Source organism: Nansenia antarctica (assembly GCF_963989245.1).
Source record: "Nansenia antarctica genome assembly, chromosome: 15".
Taxonomy (NCBI): Eukaryota; Metazoa; Chordata; class Actinopteri; order Argentiniformes; family Microstomatidae; genus Nansenia; species Nansenia antarctica.
In genome coordinates, this window is record NC_137685.1 from 27,470,593 (window position 1) to 27,490,788 (window position 20,196).

The window sequence follows — 20,196 nt, forward strand, 5'->3', positions numbered from 1 at the left end:
CCTGCCCTATTTACCACTGTGCTGGTAAACCTCCACTGCCAGGTGTATAGATACGTTCCTTGATCCAAAAGGCTCCCTGATGTTTATAGATGCAGGGTGTTGATCCTAAATTAATATTACGTATGTGTGTTACACAGGGGAGTGAGTGAGAATGTCTATATTTACTATCTACACTACCGCTAAAACGTTTTAGAACACCTCTGTTTTTGTATTAAATGTAAGCAGTTCAAGTCTAGTGAATGACCTGGAATGGAACACAAGTAAGCGGTAAAAAAGTAAGCCAGAGGTTAAAGAAAAGGTTTAGCTTACCAAAAACTGAAAAATAATGTACATTTCAGAGCCAGGGAACAACTTACAGCCTTTCTGCAGCAATGGAAGTAAATTAATCCTTGAAAGTTGATGCAAACAATTGCTATAGGTGTCCCAACTTTTGTTCATTATTTACAAACCCTCTGTCTGTATAAAAGCAGTGTTGGAACTAGGGCTGGGCAAACGATCAACATTTCTTTTTCGATAATCACAAGAATTAACGATCAATTATCGATTAATTGATTAGCTTTTTTTTCATAAAAAAAAAAAACTAGGGCAGAAATAACAAGCATGTTTTCCTTGGGGAAAAAACGTTATTTTGTATTCCATCCAGGCATTCCATTTCACAAAGCATTTCGAAAGAAAAAAATATCTGCGAGCCATAGCGTTAGCCCAGTAGGCTGCCCACACGCTGAGTTGCTATTGCACACATTCATTCATTCACATTCAAACTAGACACTACAGTCAGATAACAATCCTCTTAAACAAGGCAGTGAGTAGCCTAAATTGTTTAACTTAAAAACACATTTTACGTTATAAATAAAAATATAGTAAAATAAGTAACTCACCATAGGAGCAGTAAAAAAACAGTTACTCACAAATAGGAGGATGACTGAAAACGTTAGTGTCCTTAAGAGCGTCCAGCTTAACTTAAATTTAAAATCCAGCGAGAGACTGTAGGCGGCAGGCCTACTGGTTCTTGTTCAGAAAGATGATCATGTTAACATGTTCAGGGGTGAGAGACGAACGCAATCTGGTGACAGTTAGGCCAGCCACAGAAAATACTCGCTCCGAGGGCACCGAGGTTGCGGGGATGCAGAGGTAGGTCCGCGCTAATTTGGCCAACCTAGGAAACCTTCTTTCGTTCAATTTCCACCAGTCAGTTGGGCCGCAGTTCAGGCCCGCAGAAGGCTCCCTCAGAAAGGTGCAAACTTCTGTTTCGATGAGGATGTCAGCAGCAGCGCCTGCTGCGTATTGCTCCCCGAGGAGCTGTGCCATGGCGCTGACCGGAGCAGGTGAATTACTGGAGGTTACACTAACGTACGGGAACTGCATCATGCCGTACTGCGTTGCGAAATTCAATGCGAAGGCAAATGCAAAGTTCATTTCTCACACATAACGTGGACAAACTAATTTCCATTATTATTATTATTATTAATTATAAATTACACCAATTTATTAATGATTATCGAGCAAAATATTTTGTGATCGACCAAGATCCTTATCGATCAATTATCTATCGTCGATCATTGATGCCCACCCCTAGTTGGAACAGACTGTTACTACACACTGAAGCATTATTTGAACCATATTGCACTGCAAGAAGTAATATATCGCTATCGTATTGGAGAGAGAAAGACAATTGCAAAGTTTACTACACCACCAAAAGGCACTTGGAAACTGAAGGATACTCTGGCAGGAAGTGGTCCGGCAGACCCAAAGCCACAACAGAATCAGAAGACAAGCTTCTGAGAGTCACCTATCAGCTTGCGTGATAGGCGGCTCACAGGACAATAGCTTCAAGCACAGCTTAACAGTGCTCGAAGTAAGCAAGTCTCAGTTTTGTCTGTAAAGGTAAGACTTCAAGTTGCAGGTTTGACGGGTCGAGTGGCAGTAAAGATGCAGTACTGAATGGCAACATAAGAAAGAGTAGACGGATGGACAGGAGGGTGGAGGATACCGAGTCAGTGGATAGAAGGGAGAAGGATTCAACAGAGGCTAGGGAGGATAAGACAGAGGAAGGGAGAGTGGTGGGGGAGAGAGGACATAGGTTAAATGGTAAACGGACTGCACTAATATAGCGCCTTTATCCAAAGCGCTTTACAACGGCCTTTCATTCACACACACATTCACACACCAATGGCGGCAAGCGTCCATGTCCATTAGTCGGCAGAGAGAGAGAGGGTAAATGGGCAATATAAGTTGTAGGTAGCACTCAATGCACTCAAGTAGTCCAAAAAAATGTTAATAGATTAAAGATACTTTAATGTTGGCCTTCCTCTCAGGCCTTCCTCTCAGGCCTTCCTCTCAGGCCTTCCTCTCAGGCCTTCCTGGATGCCACAGATACTCTCCCTCGTCTCACTGTCAGGCGTCTTCGTTCCAGGAGGCTGACGCTCTTTGACCGGCCGGATAGAAATGGAGATTCTGTAATTACTAATGACTAACAGGCTTGCAGCCTCTCCCACCTGACGATCAGTTAACGACCCGACAGGTCTACTCACTTAGTCCAAAATGTATTTGACAATGTCACAGCTGACCCGGCATAAATAGCTGCCGAAAAGTTGAAACTCCTCTCAGTGCAAATTGACAGCAATAGCCTTCAAACACAATTGCTTTCAATAGAAACTAGCTTCCAGGCCACAGAGCCTCAACAACAACCACCTCCAACTGGCAACACAGCTACCAATAACACAATGATTTATACAAGCTCTTAGACTTAATCTTAGCAGAAAGATAGCTTCTCATCCAGAATGTATTTAGCGTATTTGTTGTATTTATTTGAATGTAGTGCCATGCAATACCCTCTGGTTTACACCTAGTTGGTCAGGGGTTCATCCTACAGCAAGATAATGACCCCAAACATCCCTCCAGGCTATGTCAGAACTACCTTAGAAGAAAAGAACAAGATGGTAGGCTTCAAATCATGGAATGGCCAGCACAGTCTCCAGACTTAAACCCCATCCAGCTGGCTTGATCTGGGCAGAAGGGTGAAAGCAAAGCAACCAACAAGTGCAACACAGTTGGGAACTTCTGCAACAGTTTTGGGAAGAACTTTCTGAAAAATATTTGTGTTTCCATGTAGAAAGAATGCCACGAGTGTGTTCAGTTGTTATCTGCAAAAGTTGGTTATGAGTCCAAAAGTTTAATTAAATTGTGTGACATTTCAGAGTACATTGAAACAATAAACTGCGTAAATTTCAATCAAAACTGGAAAAATGACGTGTTGAGGTGTTCTAAAACTTTTGACTGGTAGTGTATGTGCCACACGTTAGCAAAGCAGAACCGAAGTTGCGCTTCACACTCGTGTTTGACATGAGGATGGTTAGGCCTCAATGCCCACAAACTTGCCAACCTCAGAGATGAGACTGGGGGTTTTATCTTTTGACTTTAAAAGTGGCGGACCCTCTCCTTCCAGCCCCTACGAGACTCACCTTGTCTTATTATGACAGGAAAAACTGTATCCTGGCAGACGAAATGGGTCTGGGGAAGACCATCCAGTCCATCACCTTCCTGTATGAGATGTTCTCCATGGGCCTGAGGGGTCCGTTCCTTATTATCGCCCCCCTCTCCACCATCACCAACTGGGAGAGAGAGTTCCGCACGTGGTCCGAGATCAACGTCATCGTCTACCACGGCAGCCAGATCAGCCGGCAGATGATCCATCAGTACGAGATGCTCTACAAAGACCAGCAGGTGTGTGTTCGTTTGTGTGCCACGATATCAAATATTGTGATATTTTGTGCGAATTGCTAAATTGTTCTCATACAGAAAATAGTCTCTAAAAGTGCTTGAGACTCCAGATATGTGCATTACTACAAGTGTAGTGTTGTGTTGACTTGCAAGACAAAGCACATCTAGCGGCTAGCTGTAAATTACATGGAATCCCAACCCGGGTCCGCCATTGTTTTCCGCCGTTCACACATGAGCTAAATGAGCTAAATGCCGGAAGATTCTCACACATGTCCCGGGTTTACACGAGCTACTTGAATCACGCATTCAACTGGATGCAGAACTGGACGTAGTAGACGTAAATTTGAACGAGACAGGCTCGTGAGACTGCCATATACTTTATATCAGTGGTCTTCAACCGGGGGTCCGCGACCCCTAGGGGGTCCGCGACCCCTAGGGGGTCCGCAGAGGTACTGCAGGGGGTCCGCCATTTTTTGTCATAATAATTGACATTTTTCACCCAAATAATCAGTGAGAATTACAAAATATAACAAAAATGATATTGAGTAAAGTACAAGCATTAATAGGCAATAATAAGCTACCTTTGACAAAAAACTATTTACAAAATAAATGATGCCCATGATTCTAGAGTCTCACATAACGTCAGCTGAAAAAGAAAAAAAAACACACCTGTCTAGCAAGCTAGGTGTTGGCTAAAACGCTGCAGTTCGGTCTTCATTGCGAAATTAACGTTAATTAATAACTAGCATAACGTTACTAATTTAGTTAGTTTGATAATAACAAACCCGCCTCTTTGCTTCTCTATGCGCCGCTATAACGCGCTCCTTTACCATTCCGAGGTCAGATGGCTTTCCCGTGGATCAGTATTGGCGCGCGTCTTTGAATTACATACAGCTATCCACGAGATTCTGCTACCGCGCGGAGCTGGCTGCGCATTTCAATGCATTTCCGCGGATTCCGCGGTGCCCTCGCCTGACGTGAAATGCGCAATTGTTGATCACTTGGAGGCTCTCGAAAGTCAATTTGAGAAGTACTTTTCTGAGACTAAGTCTTGGAGAAAGCACAAGACATGGATACGGTTTCCATGCAAAGACAATGCATCCGACGGCTCAAACCTGACCGCCGCTGAGGAAGATCAACTGATCGACCTAACCACAGACAGTACACACAAGAATGTGTACGAGTCACAGCCTCTCACCCAGTTCTCGATGAGCCTCTTGCCTTTTGCAACAACTTATCTTTGTGAAAGTGGATTCTCCTCCCTCACCTACCTGAAGAGCAAATACTGTTCCAGACAGCAGTCTGAGGATGACATGATGCTCTGCCTGACAACCTCCATCTCCCCCAGAATAGACAAGCTGTGTACCACCAACCAGGGCCAGTCATCTCACTGAGGTAGGCATACCTGGCTTCCTGAAGCTAAAAGTTTCATTGTTGAAAAATAATAATAATAGAAAATATAAGCCTCATCAACAACAACAACAACAACAACAACAATAATAATAATAATAACCAATCATAATTATGCATGAACGTTTTATCAATCATAAACACATATAGGCTAATAACCCAGTATATTAGTAATAACCCAGTATATAAATAGGTGAATACGGTGAAAGAAAAGGTGAATGAAGTAAATATACAAGTTATTATAGGCTTTAAAATGTGAGACATTTAAAAATATATATTACATGTGGGGGTCCCTGTTCTGTTTGTCTCTCGTCCAAGGGGTCCTTGGGTTGAAAAGGTTGAAGACCCCTGCTTTATATGTATCTGCCATATATCATACCTCTGTGTATTTATCATATTTTTCACATTAATTTAACAGCGAGTCAACTCGTATTATGCTTACCATCACCAAGTTCGCTCGCCAACTAGCCAACTCCTTAACATCAGCGGACCAAACCAAAAGGACAAAGTGAGAAATTCCTCACTGTGATTGGTTAACTTGTTCCATGTGAAAACATCAGACATACGTAACCCTTTGCGTGCCGGACCAGGGAAAGTTCAGGCTTCTGTTCACACCTAAGGCTTCCCTGTAAATTCCATGGAATTATACAAGGTCCTGACCAGGGAAAATGCCTGATCGAATTTCCCTGGTCAGTCACATTCACACATACACCGTACCAGGTAAATTACATGGAATCTACTGGGAATGCTTGTATGTGTGAAAGGGTTTTTTGTTTCCCCAAACGATTTATAACACCGCCATAATAGAGCATGGTATTTTCCAAATTTACAGTATTCTTTTGTTTCTAAATAATACAAGTTCTAGATATGTTTTATGAGTATGAATTACATGACTCTGCAAAGCTCACTTTAAAACATTACCACCAAAGATAGTGCCTTCAGTAAGTATTCCCTCCTGGACGTTTTCCACATTTTGTGTGACCGCACAAAGTGTAATTAAAAGTAGGAGTGGGCTAGAGAGAGGTCAGAAACACTTTTTTTTTTTCAGCCTGGGGAATAAGGTGTGTAGGGCACAAGTCCAAGATGACTGCAGTTTTCCCCTGAACAATCCCATTCAGATGTTGAGTTAATACCTTTTTTGACCAAATATACCTATTTTCTCACCTTAATTAGCATATGTCAAATTGAACCTGTTGTCTAGCTGTTTTTTCTATACTTTACCAATAAATATTAGGTCTACGGGTATGGTTCAAAATTGAGTTAAAAAAGGGTACATTTGGTCAAAAATATGGCTTAACTCAACATATGATGGTTTATACTATTTCTAGATTGCTTGACCCTCAAAACATAGGGCTAAACAAGAAATTCGATTTTTCAGGGAAAACGGCATCTTGGATTTGTGCCCTGCACACTTCTTCTGTTCTTGGATCTGAAGCCGAAAATGTTGTAATTTCATGTCGAGATAGGGCAAATGGAATACAAAAAAACTAAATGAAAAAAGACCTGGGCAAAACAAAAAGTTTTTGACCATTTATAGCCCACTCCTGTTAAAAAGGGAAAAGCTGAAATCACTTGAGACAATAAATATTCACCACCTTCCCTGTGACACTAAAATTAGCTCAAATGCAAACATTTCTTCAACAAGTTACTTGGTAAGTTGAATTGAGTCCACCTGAGAGTGCAAACATAGTTTTAGATTTAGATTTTTAGGGTCCCTGAATTGAATAGGAATCAATGACACACTGGTTGTCACTACAAACTGAGGAAATGGAGAGGAAAACCGCTCAGGAATGCTACCTTGAGGGTGTGGTGACTTTGTTGAATATTGACAAAGTTGAATGGCTGAGAAGGAGAACTTTAGATGAGACAATGTTGAATGGCTGAGAAGGAGAACTTTAGATGAGACAATGTAGCATTCCTGAGCAGTGTTTCCTCTCCATTCCCTCAGTTTGTAGTGAACCTCATCCACAATTGATTCCTGTTCAAATCAGGGACTGTACGAAAACAAAGACTTTCAAAGAAATCCCAAAACTATTCCTTCCACTCAAGGACTCAATTCAACTTATCGAGTATCTTGTTGAAGGCCTTTTTGCATGTGTCACAGCAAATGGGGTAAATACTTATTGACACAAGACATTTCAGTAATGAATACTGCATCTAAACCTGTATAAATAACTTATCTATTTGAGCTGTTAGTAGTTAAGAGAGTTATAGTCTACGTAGCCTACGCACAACATCTGCCCAGAAGAAGCCATACCAGCCTGATAATGAGGACAAGAGATTACTGGTATGGGCATTAAGTGTCGATCATCATGATGGCACCAGTTGGACTGCACTTATCCAAAGCGCTTTACAACGGCCTCTCATTCACACATTCACACACCAATGGCGGCACACATTCACACACCAATGCAAGGCGGGGTTCAGTGTCTTGCCCAAGGACACTTCGAGATGTGCCCAGCCGGGGCTCAAACCGCAGATCTGCCAACCTAGCGATCCTTAGACGGCGGCTCTACCTCCTGCGCCACAGCCGCCCCAGTCACAGTAGGTCACTATAGTGTCTTGGTCAAATGTTTTGACTCAAGGTCTCAACAGTTGAGCAGAACCTATATTTGAAACCTTGATTCTGCCCTTTACTTCACTTAACCCTCAAGCATTCATATAGGTGTAATAAGTAGTAGGGATGTCCCGATCCGATACTGATATCGGATATCGACCCGATATTGGTCCTGAATGCTGGATCGGGGATCGCACCAGAAAAAAGAAAGGCTCCGATCCGATCCTACTGTCATCCGCAGTCAAACTTATGTGTATAAGCGATGGGGGAATGAAAACAGTGAACAGAAACGCGTCGCGAGTCGCAGAAATGCTTCACGCGAGTCCTATATATATATATAGTCCTTCGGCATCTCCAACTGGTTCCACAGCTGCACAACAGCGGAGAGAAACGAGCTACAGAGAGTCGTGAGAACAGCACAGAAGATCACCGGCGCCCCCCTCCCCTCTCTGGAGGAGCTGTACAAAACACGCTGTCTCAGGAGGGCCTCCAAGATCTCCAAGGACCCGACCCACCCTGGGCACGAACACTTTGTCAAGCTGCCCTCGAACAGGAGGTACAGGACCCCGGCCGCTAAGACAAACAGACTGAAGAACAGCTTCTACCACAGGGCCGTCAAGGCCCTGAACACAGAAAAGGCCTAAGTTCTGGGCCCAGGACAGTCCGGACGGATTGTATGGCAGCTAGTGCTGAGGCACAAACATGTACATTTTCAAGCCTGCAAACTGTGACACTTTAAAATAATGTGAAAAAATACTTTTTGTGCAATATGACAACCCTAGTTGACTATCTGTGCAGTATAGTACAGTGGATTGTGTACATAGCCTTTATTGATGTAAACCAGCTCCTTACCTTCTTGTGATTTTATGCATCTATGCTCTTTCTAAAATGTGTTTTCTTTTTCCTTTCCTAAACACCAGGGGAGCCACCCCTCCTAAATTTCGTTGTTTGGTACCTGTACTGTAGCAATGACAAATAAAGTCCATTCCATTCTATATGCGCTTAAAATGCGCATAGGGCTGTGTGCTTCCGGTTTCATTACAAAGAGGTTAACCCTATATGTGCCTGACGTCTAACAACATTCAAATGACTCTAACTTCATATTTTTTCGGATTTCAATGTATGACACATCATTTGAAAGCTTATGATCCGTAGTTCCAATCCACAACACGTCGCATTTGTTGCTTTAATAAAGGCTGGCATTCTTTAATTTAACTGTTGTTGGTGTGGACTATATACTGGGGAGGTATTTGTTATTATTCAGGGGTAAAAAAATGTATACAAATATCGGATCGGTATCGGTATCGCCGATACCCGAAGCCCAGGTATCGGTATCGGTAGTGAAAAAGTGGGATCGGGACATCCCTAATAAGTAGGATTCTCTCTCTCTCTCTCTCTCTCTCTCTCTCTCTCTCCAGGGTAACCCTGTACACGGCATGTTCAAGTTCCACGGTGTGATCACCACCTTTGAGATGATCATGGCGGACTGTCCAGAGCTAAAGAAGATCCATTGGCGCTGCGTGGTCATCGACGAGGCCCACCGACTCAAGAACCGCAACTGTAAACTCCTGGAGGGCCTCAAGATGATGAACCTGGTAAGACACAGACTATTCCGCTGACCTGACTTGTCTGTAGCAGAGCTTTGGTCAGTTTCCTGAAAGCTTCCTAGCTACGGTGTACGATACCGTGTCTCTTTTGGAAAAGTCCCGGCCCACTACTCTTCTAGACCAGAAATGTTCTTCATTTAACCAATTCCGTTCCTTCACACACAGAGGATTTACCTACAGACATAGCTTTTACAACTGGTGGCCACCAGGGAGACAGATATCATGCAGATTTCATGTGGGTCCTTTACACTACAAAGGTTTTGGGAAACTAAACCCTGGTCAGTCAAGATGTATTGCAGTCATTTGGACTGAAGAGAAGAACATTTACCAATCAGACTCGAGGGGGGTGGGGGGTACCCGTTGAGTTAAAGTGATGGGATGTATAGCCAACTAATCACATCACCCCCATCTTTCAGCTGGCTCATCCAATCCATTTGATTTAATTGAAATTGAACTACATTTCATAAATACATTTTATACAAATTCATTGACTTGACTTGACATTGACATTAATTTAACTCCACTCTTCTCTGCCAGAATTCTCAATCTTACCTGGAAAAAGTGCAGAAAACAAACACTTAAATACAACTATTATGCATTACAACTCTTTTCCATCACCCTCAGAATGGTCGAAAAAGGGTCCTTCTGAGTGGAACGTTGACATGGTAACTGTGTGTGGGGAGTAGTTCTTCTGTTCTGAACTGTTCCACTGTTTTCCCTGTAGGAACACAAGGTTCTGCTGACCGGCACTCCGCTGCAGAACTCTGTGGAGGAACTCTTCAGTCTGCTGAACTTCCTGGAGCCCCTGCAGTTCCCCTCCGAGAGCCTCTTCCTGGACGAGTTTGGAGACCTCAAAACAGAGGAACAGGTCAATCTCCTCTCTGATGGCCAACGCCATACAAACCTCTACTCCCATACCACCTATGTACCTTTAGAGATTGGACAGGTGTAAGCAACAGGGCGATATTTCCATGGCCTTGTCTATCAGAAGTTAAGGTGCAGCTGTTAACCATAATTCTTATATCGACCAAATCCTCTCGGATATTTACAAGCGCAATGGGGAGTAGGGGCTAGGGGTTGTTTTGGGGGGATTGAGGAAATGTTCTGTGATGGCCAATGGAGCCCTAGCTCCTATCCCAACCCTAACCCAATGCACAGACCTCATAACACCCCCCCTCCGCCCTCCCCCCTCCCAGGTGAAGAAGCTGCAGGCCATCCTCAAGCCCATGATGCTGCGGCGTCTGAAGGACGACGTGGAGAAGAACTTGGCGCCCAAGGAGGAGACCATCATCGAGGTTGAGCTGACCAACATGCAGAAGAAGTACTACCGCGCCATCCTGGAGAAGAACTTCACCTTCCTGGCCAAGGGGGCCAACCAGCACAACATGCCCAACCTCATCAACACCATGATGGAACTGAGGAAGTGCTGCAACCACCCCTACTTGATCACAGGTGTGTATCAGTTTCAACCAGCTTCAAGTTTTATTGTTCATTATTAGGTCACATTACACAAGTGTAAGAGTAAAATTCTTAGGCTTCAGTTCATGACATTGCAGCACAAGACAATAGGCCTGCAACACACACAAATGCATATCAAACACACACAAACAAACACACACACACACACACACACACACACACTCACACACATACACACACATACAAACATAGATACATGAATTCATATGTACAGTGGGGTGCAAACATTTGGTCACCCTTAGTCAAAATGCCTTTTACAATGAATATCTAGGTGAAAAGAAGCAAACCATCTAAATGGTACAAAGTTAAACATGACACATTTCATCACATTTTAAAGCAAGAGTAATTTAGATTTGTAACTTTTTACAGTTTCAAAATAATAAAGCAAGGAAAAAGGCCTTGTGCAAAAGTTTGGGAACCCTGTCAGCTAGTACTTTGTAACTCCTCCTCGGGCAACTATAACAGCTTGCAAACGCTTCCTGTAGCCAACTAAGAGTCTTTCAATTATTGTTTGGGGAATTTTCCCCCATTCTTCCTGGCAGAACACTTCTAGCTCAGAAATATTCTTCGGCCTTCTTGCATGCACGGCATGTTTCAGATCTCTCCACAGATTTTCAATAATATTCAAGTCTGGGGACTGTGATGGCCATTCCAAAACCTTCATCCGTCTTTCCTGGAGGTACTTCATGGTTGATTTTGAGGTATGCGTATGTGAACTATCTTGATTCTGACATCCTTGGACAACTGTCTAGAGCAGGGGTCGGCAACCTTAAATGTTGAAAGAGCCATATTGGACCAAAAAACAAAAAAACGAATCTGTCTGGAGCCGCAATAAATGTAAAGCCTTATAATGAAGGCAACACATGCTGTAAGTGTCTATATAAGCTATTTTAGCCTACTATCGAAATAGTAGGATACAAATACATAAGCCTTAGCACATATGCATACAACCGAATGCAAACGTATTGTGCTTTACAAAAGTGAAACACTAGGATAGCGTAAAGGGGGTCTGGGGGGTTCCCCCCAAACATTAAGTTAACAGAGTAGATGCAATTTCGTGTATTCTGGTGCCTTTTAACAAGTGGGTTGATACTTTTATCTGGCTATACTAGCCTGAGAAAAAATATGGATACGTTTGTAATTTCATCCGGAGGAAGTGAGCAAACCAAGAGATCGTCAGCCAAAAAATAGACAAATCGACAGACTGTAGACTCCAGTACCAAACTAGCCTCCCTCGTCCTCTTTTCACTATTTTAAGTTAAACCCTCAGACCCACAGGAACGCCGGCGCTCCCAAATATCATACCTTCTTTAGAAGTTCATAATTCGGAAACGGTTTGAGCTAAAGACAAGCCGCTTTTTGCATTTAAAAGTAGGCAAATAGCGCTCACCGGGATGCTCCCGTTCATCGATGTGCGTCGCCGATGTCCGTATATAAATCTAGCCACAAAGTTGTAGACAATGTGGATAGTTTCTTGCTTTGCCTGCCGCAGTACTTCGTCAATCCCTGTGGATATAGGTCTACTCTTGAAAAAAACCTGTCACATCCAGTCTCATGTTCATTCATTCATTCATGTTGGGTCCAGTCAAAATGTATAATACTAGTCATGTGCCAACATATCCGAATCCTATTGGCCCTCGTACAACATTACAGCGTAAGCAGGGAGTTGTAGTTCAAGGAGAGAGACCGCGGCAACGTAAAAAATAAATAATCGTTGTTAATTTCCATTTGTGGTCAAAGCCACAGGGAGCCACTGAAGATGGGCAAAAGAGCCGCATGCGGCTCCGGAGCCGCGGGTTGCCGACCCCTGGTCTAGAGGAACCCATGGTTTGTAACACCAGACACAACAGCCACCGCAGTCGGATACTTTAGAAGACATAGAGTTACTTCAGAACGTATAGTTCAACCTGGAATTCTATTCACCTGATTCATTGAAGCCCTAATGAGTAAATCACCTTGGTCTGGGCCTTAGTAATCATCTTCTCAAAAGGTAACAAAGAATAATCCAAAAGGGTTCCCAAACTTTTGCACAGGACCCTTTTCCTTTTTTTATCATTAAACTCTGAAATAAAGAGAAACATTGCTTTACAATTTGCAGAAAGGTGTCATGTTTAACTTTGTAGCATTTAGTGTTCAGGTTTGCTCTCAATCAGTTGGAGATTAATTGTACCCAGGGTACTTGGGTACAGAGCTTTGTGGGGGTCTCCAAAATAACAGTGCGAAATGTTCTCATGCACGCGCGCGAATCATGCCCACACAGCGATGGGACTTACGAGTTTTAATTAGCCATAGGCTACTCATTTCACCACATCAACAGCACCACATGAAACAACAGCTATAAGCGATAGTCACGGGTATCTCGGCCAATCATTTAGTTGTTTTTGCTATACAGTCCATTCACTTTCCCTGTTAGCACGACACATTGTCCACATCTCCATTTCCAGTGACATCGCACCTGACATAAATAATCATGTATGCTCGTCCATGAATTGTGCTTTCATCTAATGTTATGCTACTACGAGAATCAAGTGGTTTGACATTAGAAATGAATTTGTTTTTCATCTCTTGTACAATGTGCTCTACAATCTGGGCACATGAATGATCGGATCGGTGAGCAGGGGCCAACTGTCGCGCCATTCATCTCATTAAGTTTCATAATTGGATTCAGTTTTGTATAAGGCATCCTTTCTTTAGCGACAGTATAGGCTGCCCTGAACGAACTAGTTGTCTCCTTATACATACTGGAGGTGAGTTCTGCTACTTTCTTCGGAAGCACTTGCTTTTGTTTGAGCTCTGCTATTTCAACGTTAGGTGTCATAACAGGTGCAGCTGAATTCAAGTTTGGTTTCTTGGATGAAAACCCGAAACTCATGGGGCGGCATGATGGCTAGCTACTGAATGTTTTCTTCTCAATAATCGTGTTTTCACGTTCGCAAGCTCTCAACGATCATATTCTGCTGTTGCACAATATTCTACTGCGCCCCATAGTGTCTTGGTGGTAAAGTGCTGGCAGTCAAAGGCATACTGTCATTCACAGGAGATTAATGCTGGTGCCCGTAGTTCTTTTGGAAAACGTGTTTATTTTAGAATATTTATCATATAAATAAATATAAATAATACTCATTATATAGATTATTTTTATTTTTTATCAAATAATGGTTGTGGTAATGTATTATTAGCGACCCCCACAGATGTATGATTTTACTGCTTTCATGGGAGCTCAGACCTTCCTTATGGGAGCTCAGCTCCCATTGGCTCCCACATAACTCGAACACTGATTGTACCAGACATTTAAACCAGGGGTGCCCACATTTTTGCACCCCACTGCATGTCACCACAACTTAACTCCTGTTTGCATGCAGTCAAATGTGTGCCTAATGGGTCTAAGCAGCATTATGAAAATGTCTTGACTGCACACTCATTTTCTCTGACTCTTGTAACACTCTCTGAAACATACGCTAAGCAGCTCACCCCCCCCATCCTATTGTTTGCGCTGTCCAGGTGCGGAGGAGAAGATCTTGGATAGCTTCAGAAAGACCCACAGTCCAGACGCCTGGGACTTCCAGCTGCAGGCCATGATCCAGGCCGCGGGCAAGCTGGTGCTGATAGACAAGCTGCTGCCCAAGTTGATCGCCGGAGGACACAAGGTGCTGGTCTTCTCCCAGATGGTCCGCTGCTTGGACATTCTGGAAGACTACCTCATCCAGAGGAGGTGAGGCAAAGGTCTGGGGCTGGTGGAGAGGGCTGGTGGAGAGGGCTGGTGGAGAGGGCTGGGTCTGGTGGAGAGGGCTGGTGGAGAGGGCTGGTGGAGAGGGCTGGTGGAGAGGGCTGGTGGAGAGGGCTGGGGCTGGTGGAGAGGGCTGGGTCTGGTGGAGAGGGCTGGTGGAGAGGGCTGGTGGAGAGGGCTGGTGGAGAGGGCTGGTGGAGAGGGCTGGTGGAGAGGTCTGGTGGAGAGGTCTGGGGCTGGTGGAGAGGGCTGGTGGAGAGGGCTGGTGGAGAGGTCTGGTGGAGAGGTCTGGGGCTGGTGGAGAGGGCTGGTGGAGAGGGCTGGTGGAGAGGGCTGGTGGAGAGGGCTGGGGCTGGTGGAGAGGTCTGGTGGAGAGGGCTGGTGGAGAGGGCTGGTGGAGAGGGCTGGTGGAGAGGGCTGGTGGAGAGGGCTGGTGGAGAGGTCTGGTGGAGAGGTCTGGGGCTGGTGGAGAGGGCTGGTGGAGAGGGCTGGTGGAGAGGTCTGGTGGAGAGGTCTGGGGCTGGTGGAGAGGGCTGGTGGAGAGGGCTGGTGGAGAGGGCTGGTGGAGAGGGCTGGGGCTGGTGGAGAGGGCTGGTGGAGAGGGCTGGTGGAGAGGGCTGGGGCTGGTGGAGAGGGCTGGTGGAGAGGGCTGGGGCTGGTGGAGAGGTCTGGGGCTGGTTGGGGGGGGGGGGGGGGGGTGGATGAATGCTACTGGCATGGCTAGAATGGGGGCCAGGGGTTGGGTGGGGAGAGCTGGGGGAGGGAGTCCTGGGAGGCAGAAGAAGCAGGATTGGGCTGGTGCTGGCACTAGGGGAGAGAGCTGGGTCTAGTTGAGGTAGCTAGGACTGAGGAAGAGGTCTGGAGGCTAACAGGCTGGGGCTGGAGGTCTGTTAGCTCATCTGTGTGTGTGGGTGTGTGTCTCTGCGTGTGTGTTTGCAGGTACACATATGAGCGTATCGACGGGAGGGTACGGGGGAACCTCCGTCAGGCGGCCATCGATAGGTTCTGTAAGGTGGACTCTGACCGCTTCGTCTTCCTCCTGTGTACCCGCGCCGGGGGGCTGGGCATCAACCTGACAGCGGCAGACACCTGCATCATCTTCGACTCAGACTGGAACCCCCAGAACGACCTGCAGGTGAGACCAGGGAGAGGACTGAAGCAGCCATGACATTTCTAGGGATGGGGACGGGGGGCGTGGTCACACTCACCCATATTTCCTAATCTGATAATACAGTATGTTAGTAACATAGCATGGATAGCCCTATGAATGAATGAATGAATGAATGGTCTTTATTGTCATTGCTACAGTACAGGTACCAAACAATGAAATTTAGGAGGGGTGGCTCCCCTGGTGTTAGGAAAGAAGAAAAAAAAACACAAGAAGGGAAGGAGCTGGTTTACATAAATAAAGGCTATGTACACTATCCACTATACTGTACAGATAGACGACTAGGGTTGTCATATTGCACAATAGTGTTATTGCACATTTATTTAAAGTGTCGCAGTTTGCAGGCTTGAAATGTACATATTTGTGCCTCAGCACTACACCTGATTTTTTCAGTCCAGCAGCTGCCATCAATCCGTCCAGACTGTCCAGGGCCCAGAACCTAGGTCTTTGCTGTGTTCAGGGCCTGGACGGCCCTGTGGTAGAAGCTGTTCTTCAGTCTGTTTGTCCTTGCGGCCCTGGTCCTGAACCGCCTTTTCGAGGGCAGCCGGGTAAAGTGTTCGTACCCAGGGTGGGTTGGGTCCCTGGAGATCTTGGAGGCCTTCCTGAGACAGCGTGTGTTGTACAGCTCTTCCAGAGAGGGGAGGGGGGCGCCGGTGATCTTCTGGGCTGTTCTCACGACTCTCTGTAGCGCATTTCTCTCCGCGGTTGTGCAGCTGGAGAACCAGTTGCAGATGCCGTAGGTGAGGATGCTCTCCACTGCGCCGCGGTAGAAGGTCACCAGTATCTCCTGCTTGCTGTGTTCCTTCCTGAGGACTCTCAGGATGTATAGCCGCTGTTGTGCCTTCTTGATGGTGGCTTTTGTGTTGTCCTTCCAGGTCAGGTCATCCCGCATGTGCATCCCCAGGAATCGGAGGGTTGAGACTCTCTCCACGCTCTCTCCGTCGATATCCAGAAACGTGTACTATTCAGCCGTTGATAGTGGACTTAATAGTCTTGGTACCCTCCTTGAATAGGTTGACACGATGCATAGATAATGAAGAGACTACTGTGTACTATGTACACTGCAGGCCAAGGACTCATCCCACAGCTAACCAATGAGCATTTCCCCTTGAAAATCTGAGCTCAATATTTCAGTTGGTCAATGAGGTTCAGAGAGAGAAAAGATTTTTCCACAGACCATGTAGTGTACGTAAGCATGCTATTATACCGCTATTATATGGTCTGGCGCTAGGATAGATATAAGCCTGTATTGCCTCTAGTTCATTCTTGAAATAATAATAAACAATTGATTTAATTGAAAAGTGCCTTTCTCAACCTCAAGGACACTATACAGAAAAAAGAGAAGCAGGACAATAAGTAAAAAAACACAACAAACAGAATAGAGATACAGAAGATACAATTGTATTCAAAAAGAAAATAAATGATTAAAAAGGTGTAAGACCTCAGGCAGCGATGGGGAATAGCCTCATCATTGTCTCCAGTCATGTTCTGCCCATAGTCTACCTCTGAAGTAATACAATGAATTGAAATAGAGAGACAATGATCCAAATAAATGGACCAATAAAACAATAAGATGACTTGCACTAAAACATGAGATTTCAGTGAGCTGTTTTGTTAATGATAATAATAATGCATTGTATTTATATAGCGCGTCTCAAAGACGCTGACAATATGTGACAACTGACAATGAAAAGGGCTACCTGTAGGCGAAATCATTTTTCAGTTTTTTACATGTGCTTAAACTACATATTGTAAGCTTTCAAATGATGCGTCATACATTGAAATCGGAAACAAATTGAAGACAACATGAGTATTTGAAAGTTGCTACACCTGAAATCACTAAGCAGAGAAAATGCCTTTCGAAGATGTTGTTTTTTTCTCACCTTCACAGCCAGGTAATGGGCGGTAACAATGTCTGGTTAACCCCACCCCCAACCACTCAGCTGTCAATATCTGTCAGTGTTACTCACTGGGTCAGATAGCTACAGTATAGCTAACATTATTACCTAGCAAGGTATTACCTAAGCTAATTAGCCAGCTTATCATTATGGAGGCTTTATGGTTGTTGTAACTATTATTCTTTTAATGATACAAAAAAGTCTTGAATCAGAATCAGAATTTATTTTACAGTACACAATAATACAAATCTTTGGCTGTGGTTCTTCAACATTAGCTTTGCAGCAAGGTACATAATCACAACAATACCATCATCACAATAATCACAAGTAAATAAGTAAAGTAAGTAATGATAAGTAATAAAGTGATAAGTGATGGTAGTCGCACTACAGCTGAATTAAAGTGCAATCAATAGTGTAACATGCTGTGCAAAGTTCAACAAGATGAAAATGAAAGTGTTCAGGTATTTCTCAAGTAGTCAGGTAGTGTGCAATTCCTGTGTCCTAATGTTTTCAACATTAGCATTGCAGCAAGGTTCTCTGATCAAAAAGATACTTCTGTCTGGCCAGATCTTGACATCAGTGATTTTCAGCCATAACCACGCCAGGTTCCTTATATCAAAGCTGAAACAGACAAAAATAAACGCAGTTAGCTAGCTGTACACGGTATCAACAACACAACACAACAGCATAATGTGCTACTATGCGATTGTTTTAGAAAGTCTTACGCAATACCACACATAACTTACTAGCTAATGCTAGCTAGCTAACACGGCTAGCCCAACCCAATTAACAAAAGACAAACAGTTAACTAACTGTACACAGTAGCAACAACACAACTTATAAGAACAGCATAATGTGCTACTATGCGATTGTTTTAGAAAGTCTTTAAAAGGCAATACGACGACACAGAACGTACTAGCTAATGTTCGCTAGCTAACGCGGCTAGCCCAACACAAACAAAGGACTGTATGCTGCTCACCCAAAAGCAGAACGTGTTGTGGTATGTTGATCCTGTGAAATCCCTATGTTGTCCTAGTAAAGTTTCGTTTATTGGGGACTTTCTTTGTGCCTTCAGTCATTACTGAACAATTGATGAGCTAAGCAGTGTTCATTCTAAGCTAAATACATTGACATTCTCAATGAACACATGGAAACAAACACGGCGACCTTTGTCCCGCCCCCTCGAGCTCAACAGCCAATCACACCCAAGTGAAAGCATATGTTATTTCATGACAAACAAGCCTATTTTGTTGCTAGATTACACTTATTTAATGAACGTAAAACTGTTCGGAAAAATAACGAGTGGGTACTTCACATCTTCAAGTTGAATGTTAGCTGAAAAAAAACGAAAATCTGAGTTTTAGGTCAGAAATACTTTAAAGACCGATTTGACGTATTTCTGTTTCCCGAGAGGTGTCTTATTACATCGTCAGTCGACACATATGGGAAAAACAGAAACAACCAGCAACAGATAACATGAGCACATAGAACACAGAGTTCGAACGGGGAACAAGTAACGAACGGGGAACAAGTAACGCAGCAATGTCCAGGGGGGGGAGGGGGGTGGCAGGGTTAGGGGAGATGGTTAGGGGTAGGGGAGGTTGTATGCATGGGAGAACAGGTAGGTTTTGAGGTGGGATTTACAAGTGGAGAGTGAGGGTGAGTCTCTGAGTGGTTGAGGGAGAGAGTTCCAGAGGCGGGGTGCAGCTCGTGAAAAGGCATGGTCTCCGAAGCCTTTGAGTTTTGAGGGTGGGACAGTGAGGGGAACAGTGGATGAGGATCGGAGGGTACGGGTAGGGCGGTGGGGGCGAAGGAGGTCAGTCAGGTAAGGGGTGCCAGGCTATGGAGGGCTTTGTATGTGAGGAGGAGTACTTTGAATTTGATACGTTCTTTGATGGGGAGCCAGTGGAGAGAGTGGAGGACAGGAGTGATGTGGTCACGGGACCGGGTGTTTTGAAAGCAGGCGGGCGGCGGAGTTTTGGACCATCTGAAATCTATGTTCTTGACCCATATCACCAGTGTAACTTGTGCTGTGTCTGTGTTTCTGCCCGCCAGGCCCAAGCTCGCTGCCACCGGATTGGCCAGAGCAAAGCGGTGAAGGTGTACAGACTGATCACCAGGAACTCGTACGAGAGGGAGATGTTCGACAAGGCCAGTCTGAAGCTGGGCCTGGACAAGGCTGTGCTGCAGGACATCAACCGCAAGGGGGCTACCAATGGCGGGGTGAGTGACCCTGACACCCTGCTCTGCAAGAAAGTCCAGTGTTTGCTGCCTTGGGGGGGTGGCATGGACTGTGGCATTTTTTCGAGTATTTATAATCTAATAAGATGTATAAATTGATCCATAACATCATTCTAATTGAATATTGGGTTGCCGTGTGCAATGCAGTCTGAATGTCATTTTGACCTTACTCTCAAAAAAAATGTATGTCCATCTATGGAAAAACAGACATTTCCAATGAGTGAGGGTTTGTTCCAATGCTTCAATCCACTGTCCATGTACTGTAAATATACCGTTGTGGTATTACCATAAAGCCCAATTCTAACAGAATAAGAAATATTGTATATCTACTTTAAGTAAAATAATAAAGTGCATCCAGTTATCTCTTTAGCTGGCAAGTGTGCAGCAGA

The 20,196-nt window shown here is 44.5% G+C and overlaps 1 protein-coding gene across 1 annotated transcript in view; it reads left to right on the forward strand.

Moving 5' to 3' along the window:
* chd6 (chromodomain helicase DNA binding protein 6) overlaps positions 1–20,196 on the forward strand; it is a gene marked incomplete at both ends in the record, with an annotated part of 76,171 nt that overhangs the window by 13,752 nt on the left and 42,223 nt on the right. The window contains 7 exons of the mRNA XM_080546123.1: positions 3,480–3,723; positions 9,106–9,282; positions 10,019–10,162; positions 10,491–10,746; positions 14,275–14,485; positions 15,440–15,635; positions 19,622–19,789. Coding sequence (XP_080402249.1) covers positions 3,480–3,723; positions 9,106–9,282; positions 10,019–10,162; positions 10,491–10,746; positions 14,275–14,485; positions 15,440–15,635; positions 19,622–19,789 — 1,396 coding nt within the window. The remainder of the gene's footprint in view (positions 1–3,479; positions 3,724–9,105; positions 9,283–10,018; positions 10,163–10,490; positions 10,747–14,274; positions 14,486–15,439; positions 15,636–19,621; positions 19,790–20,196) is intronic.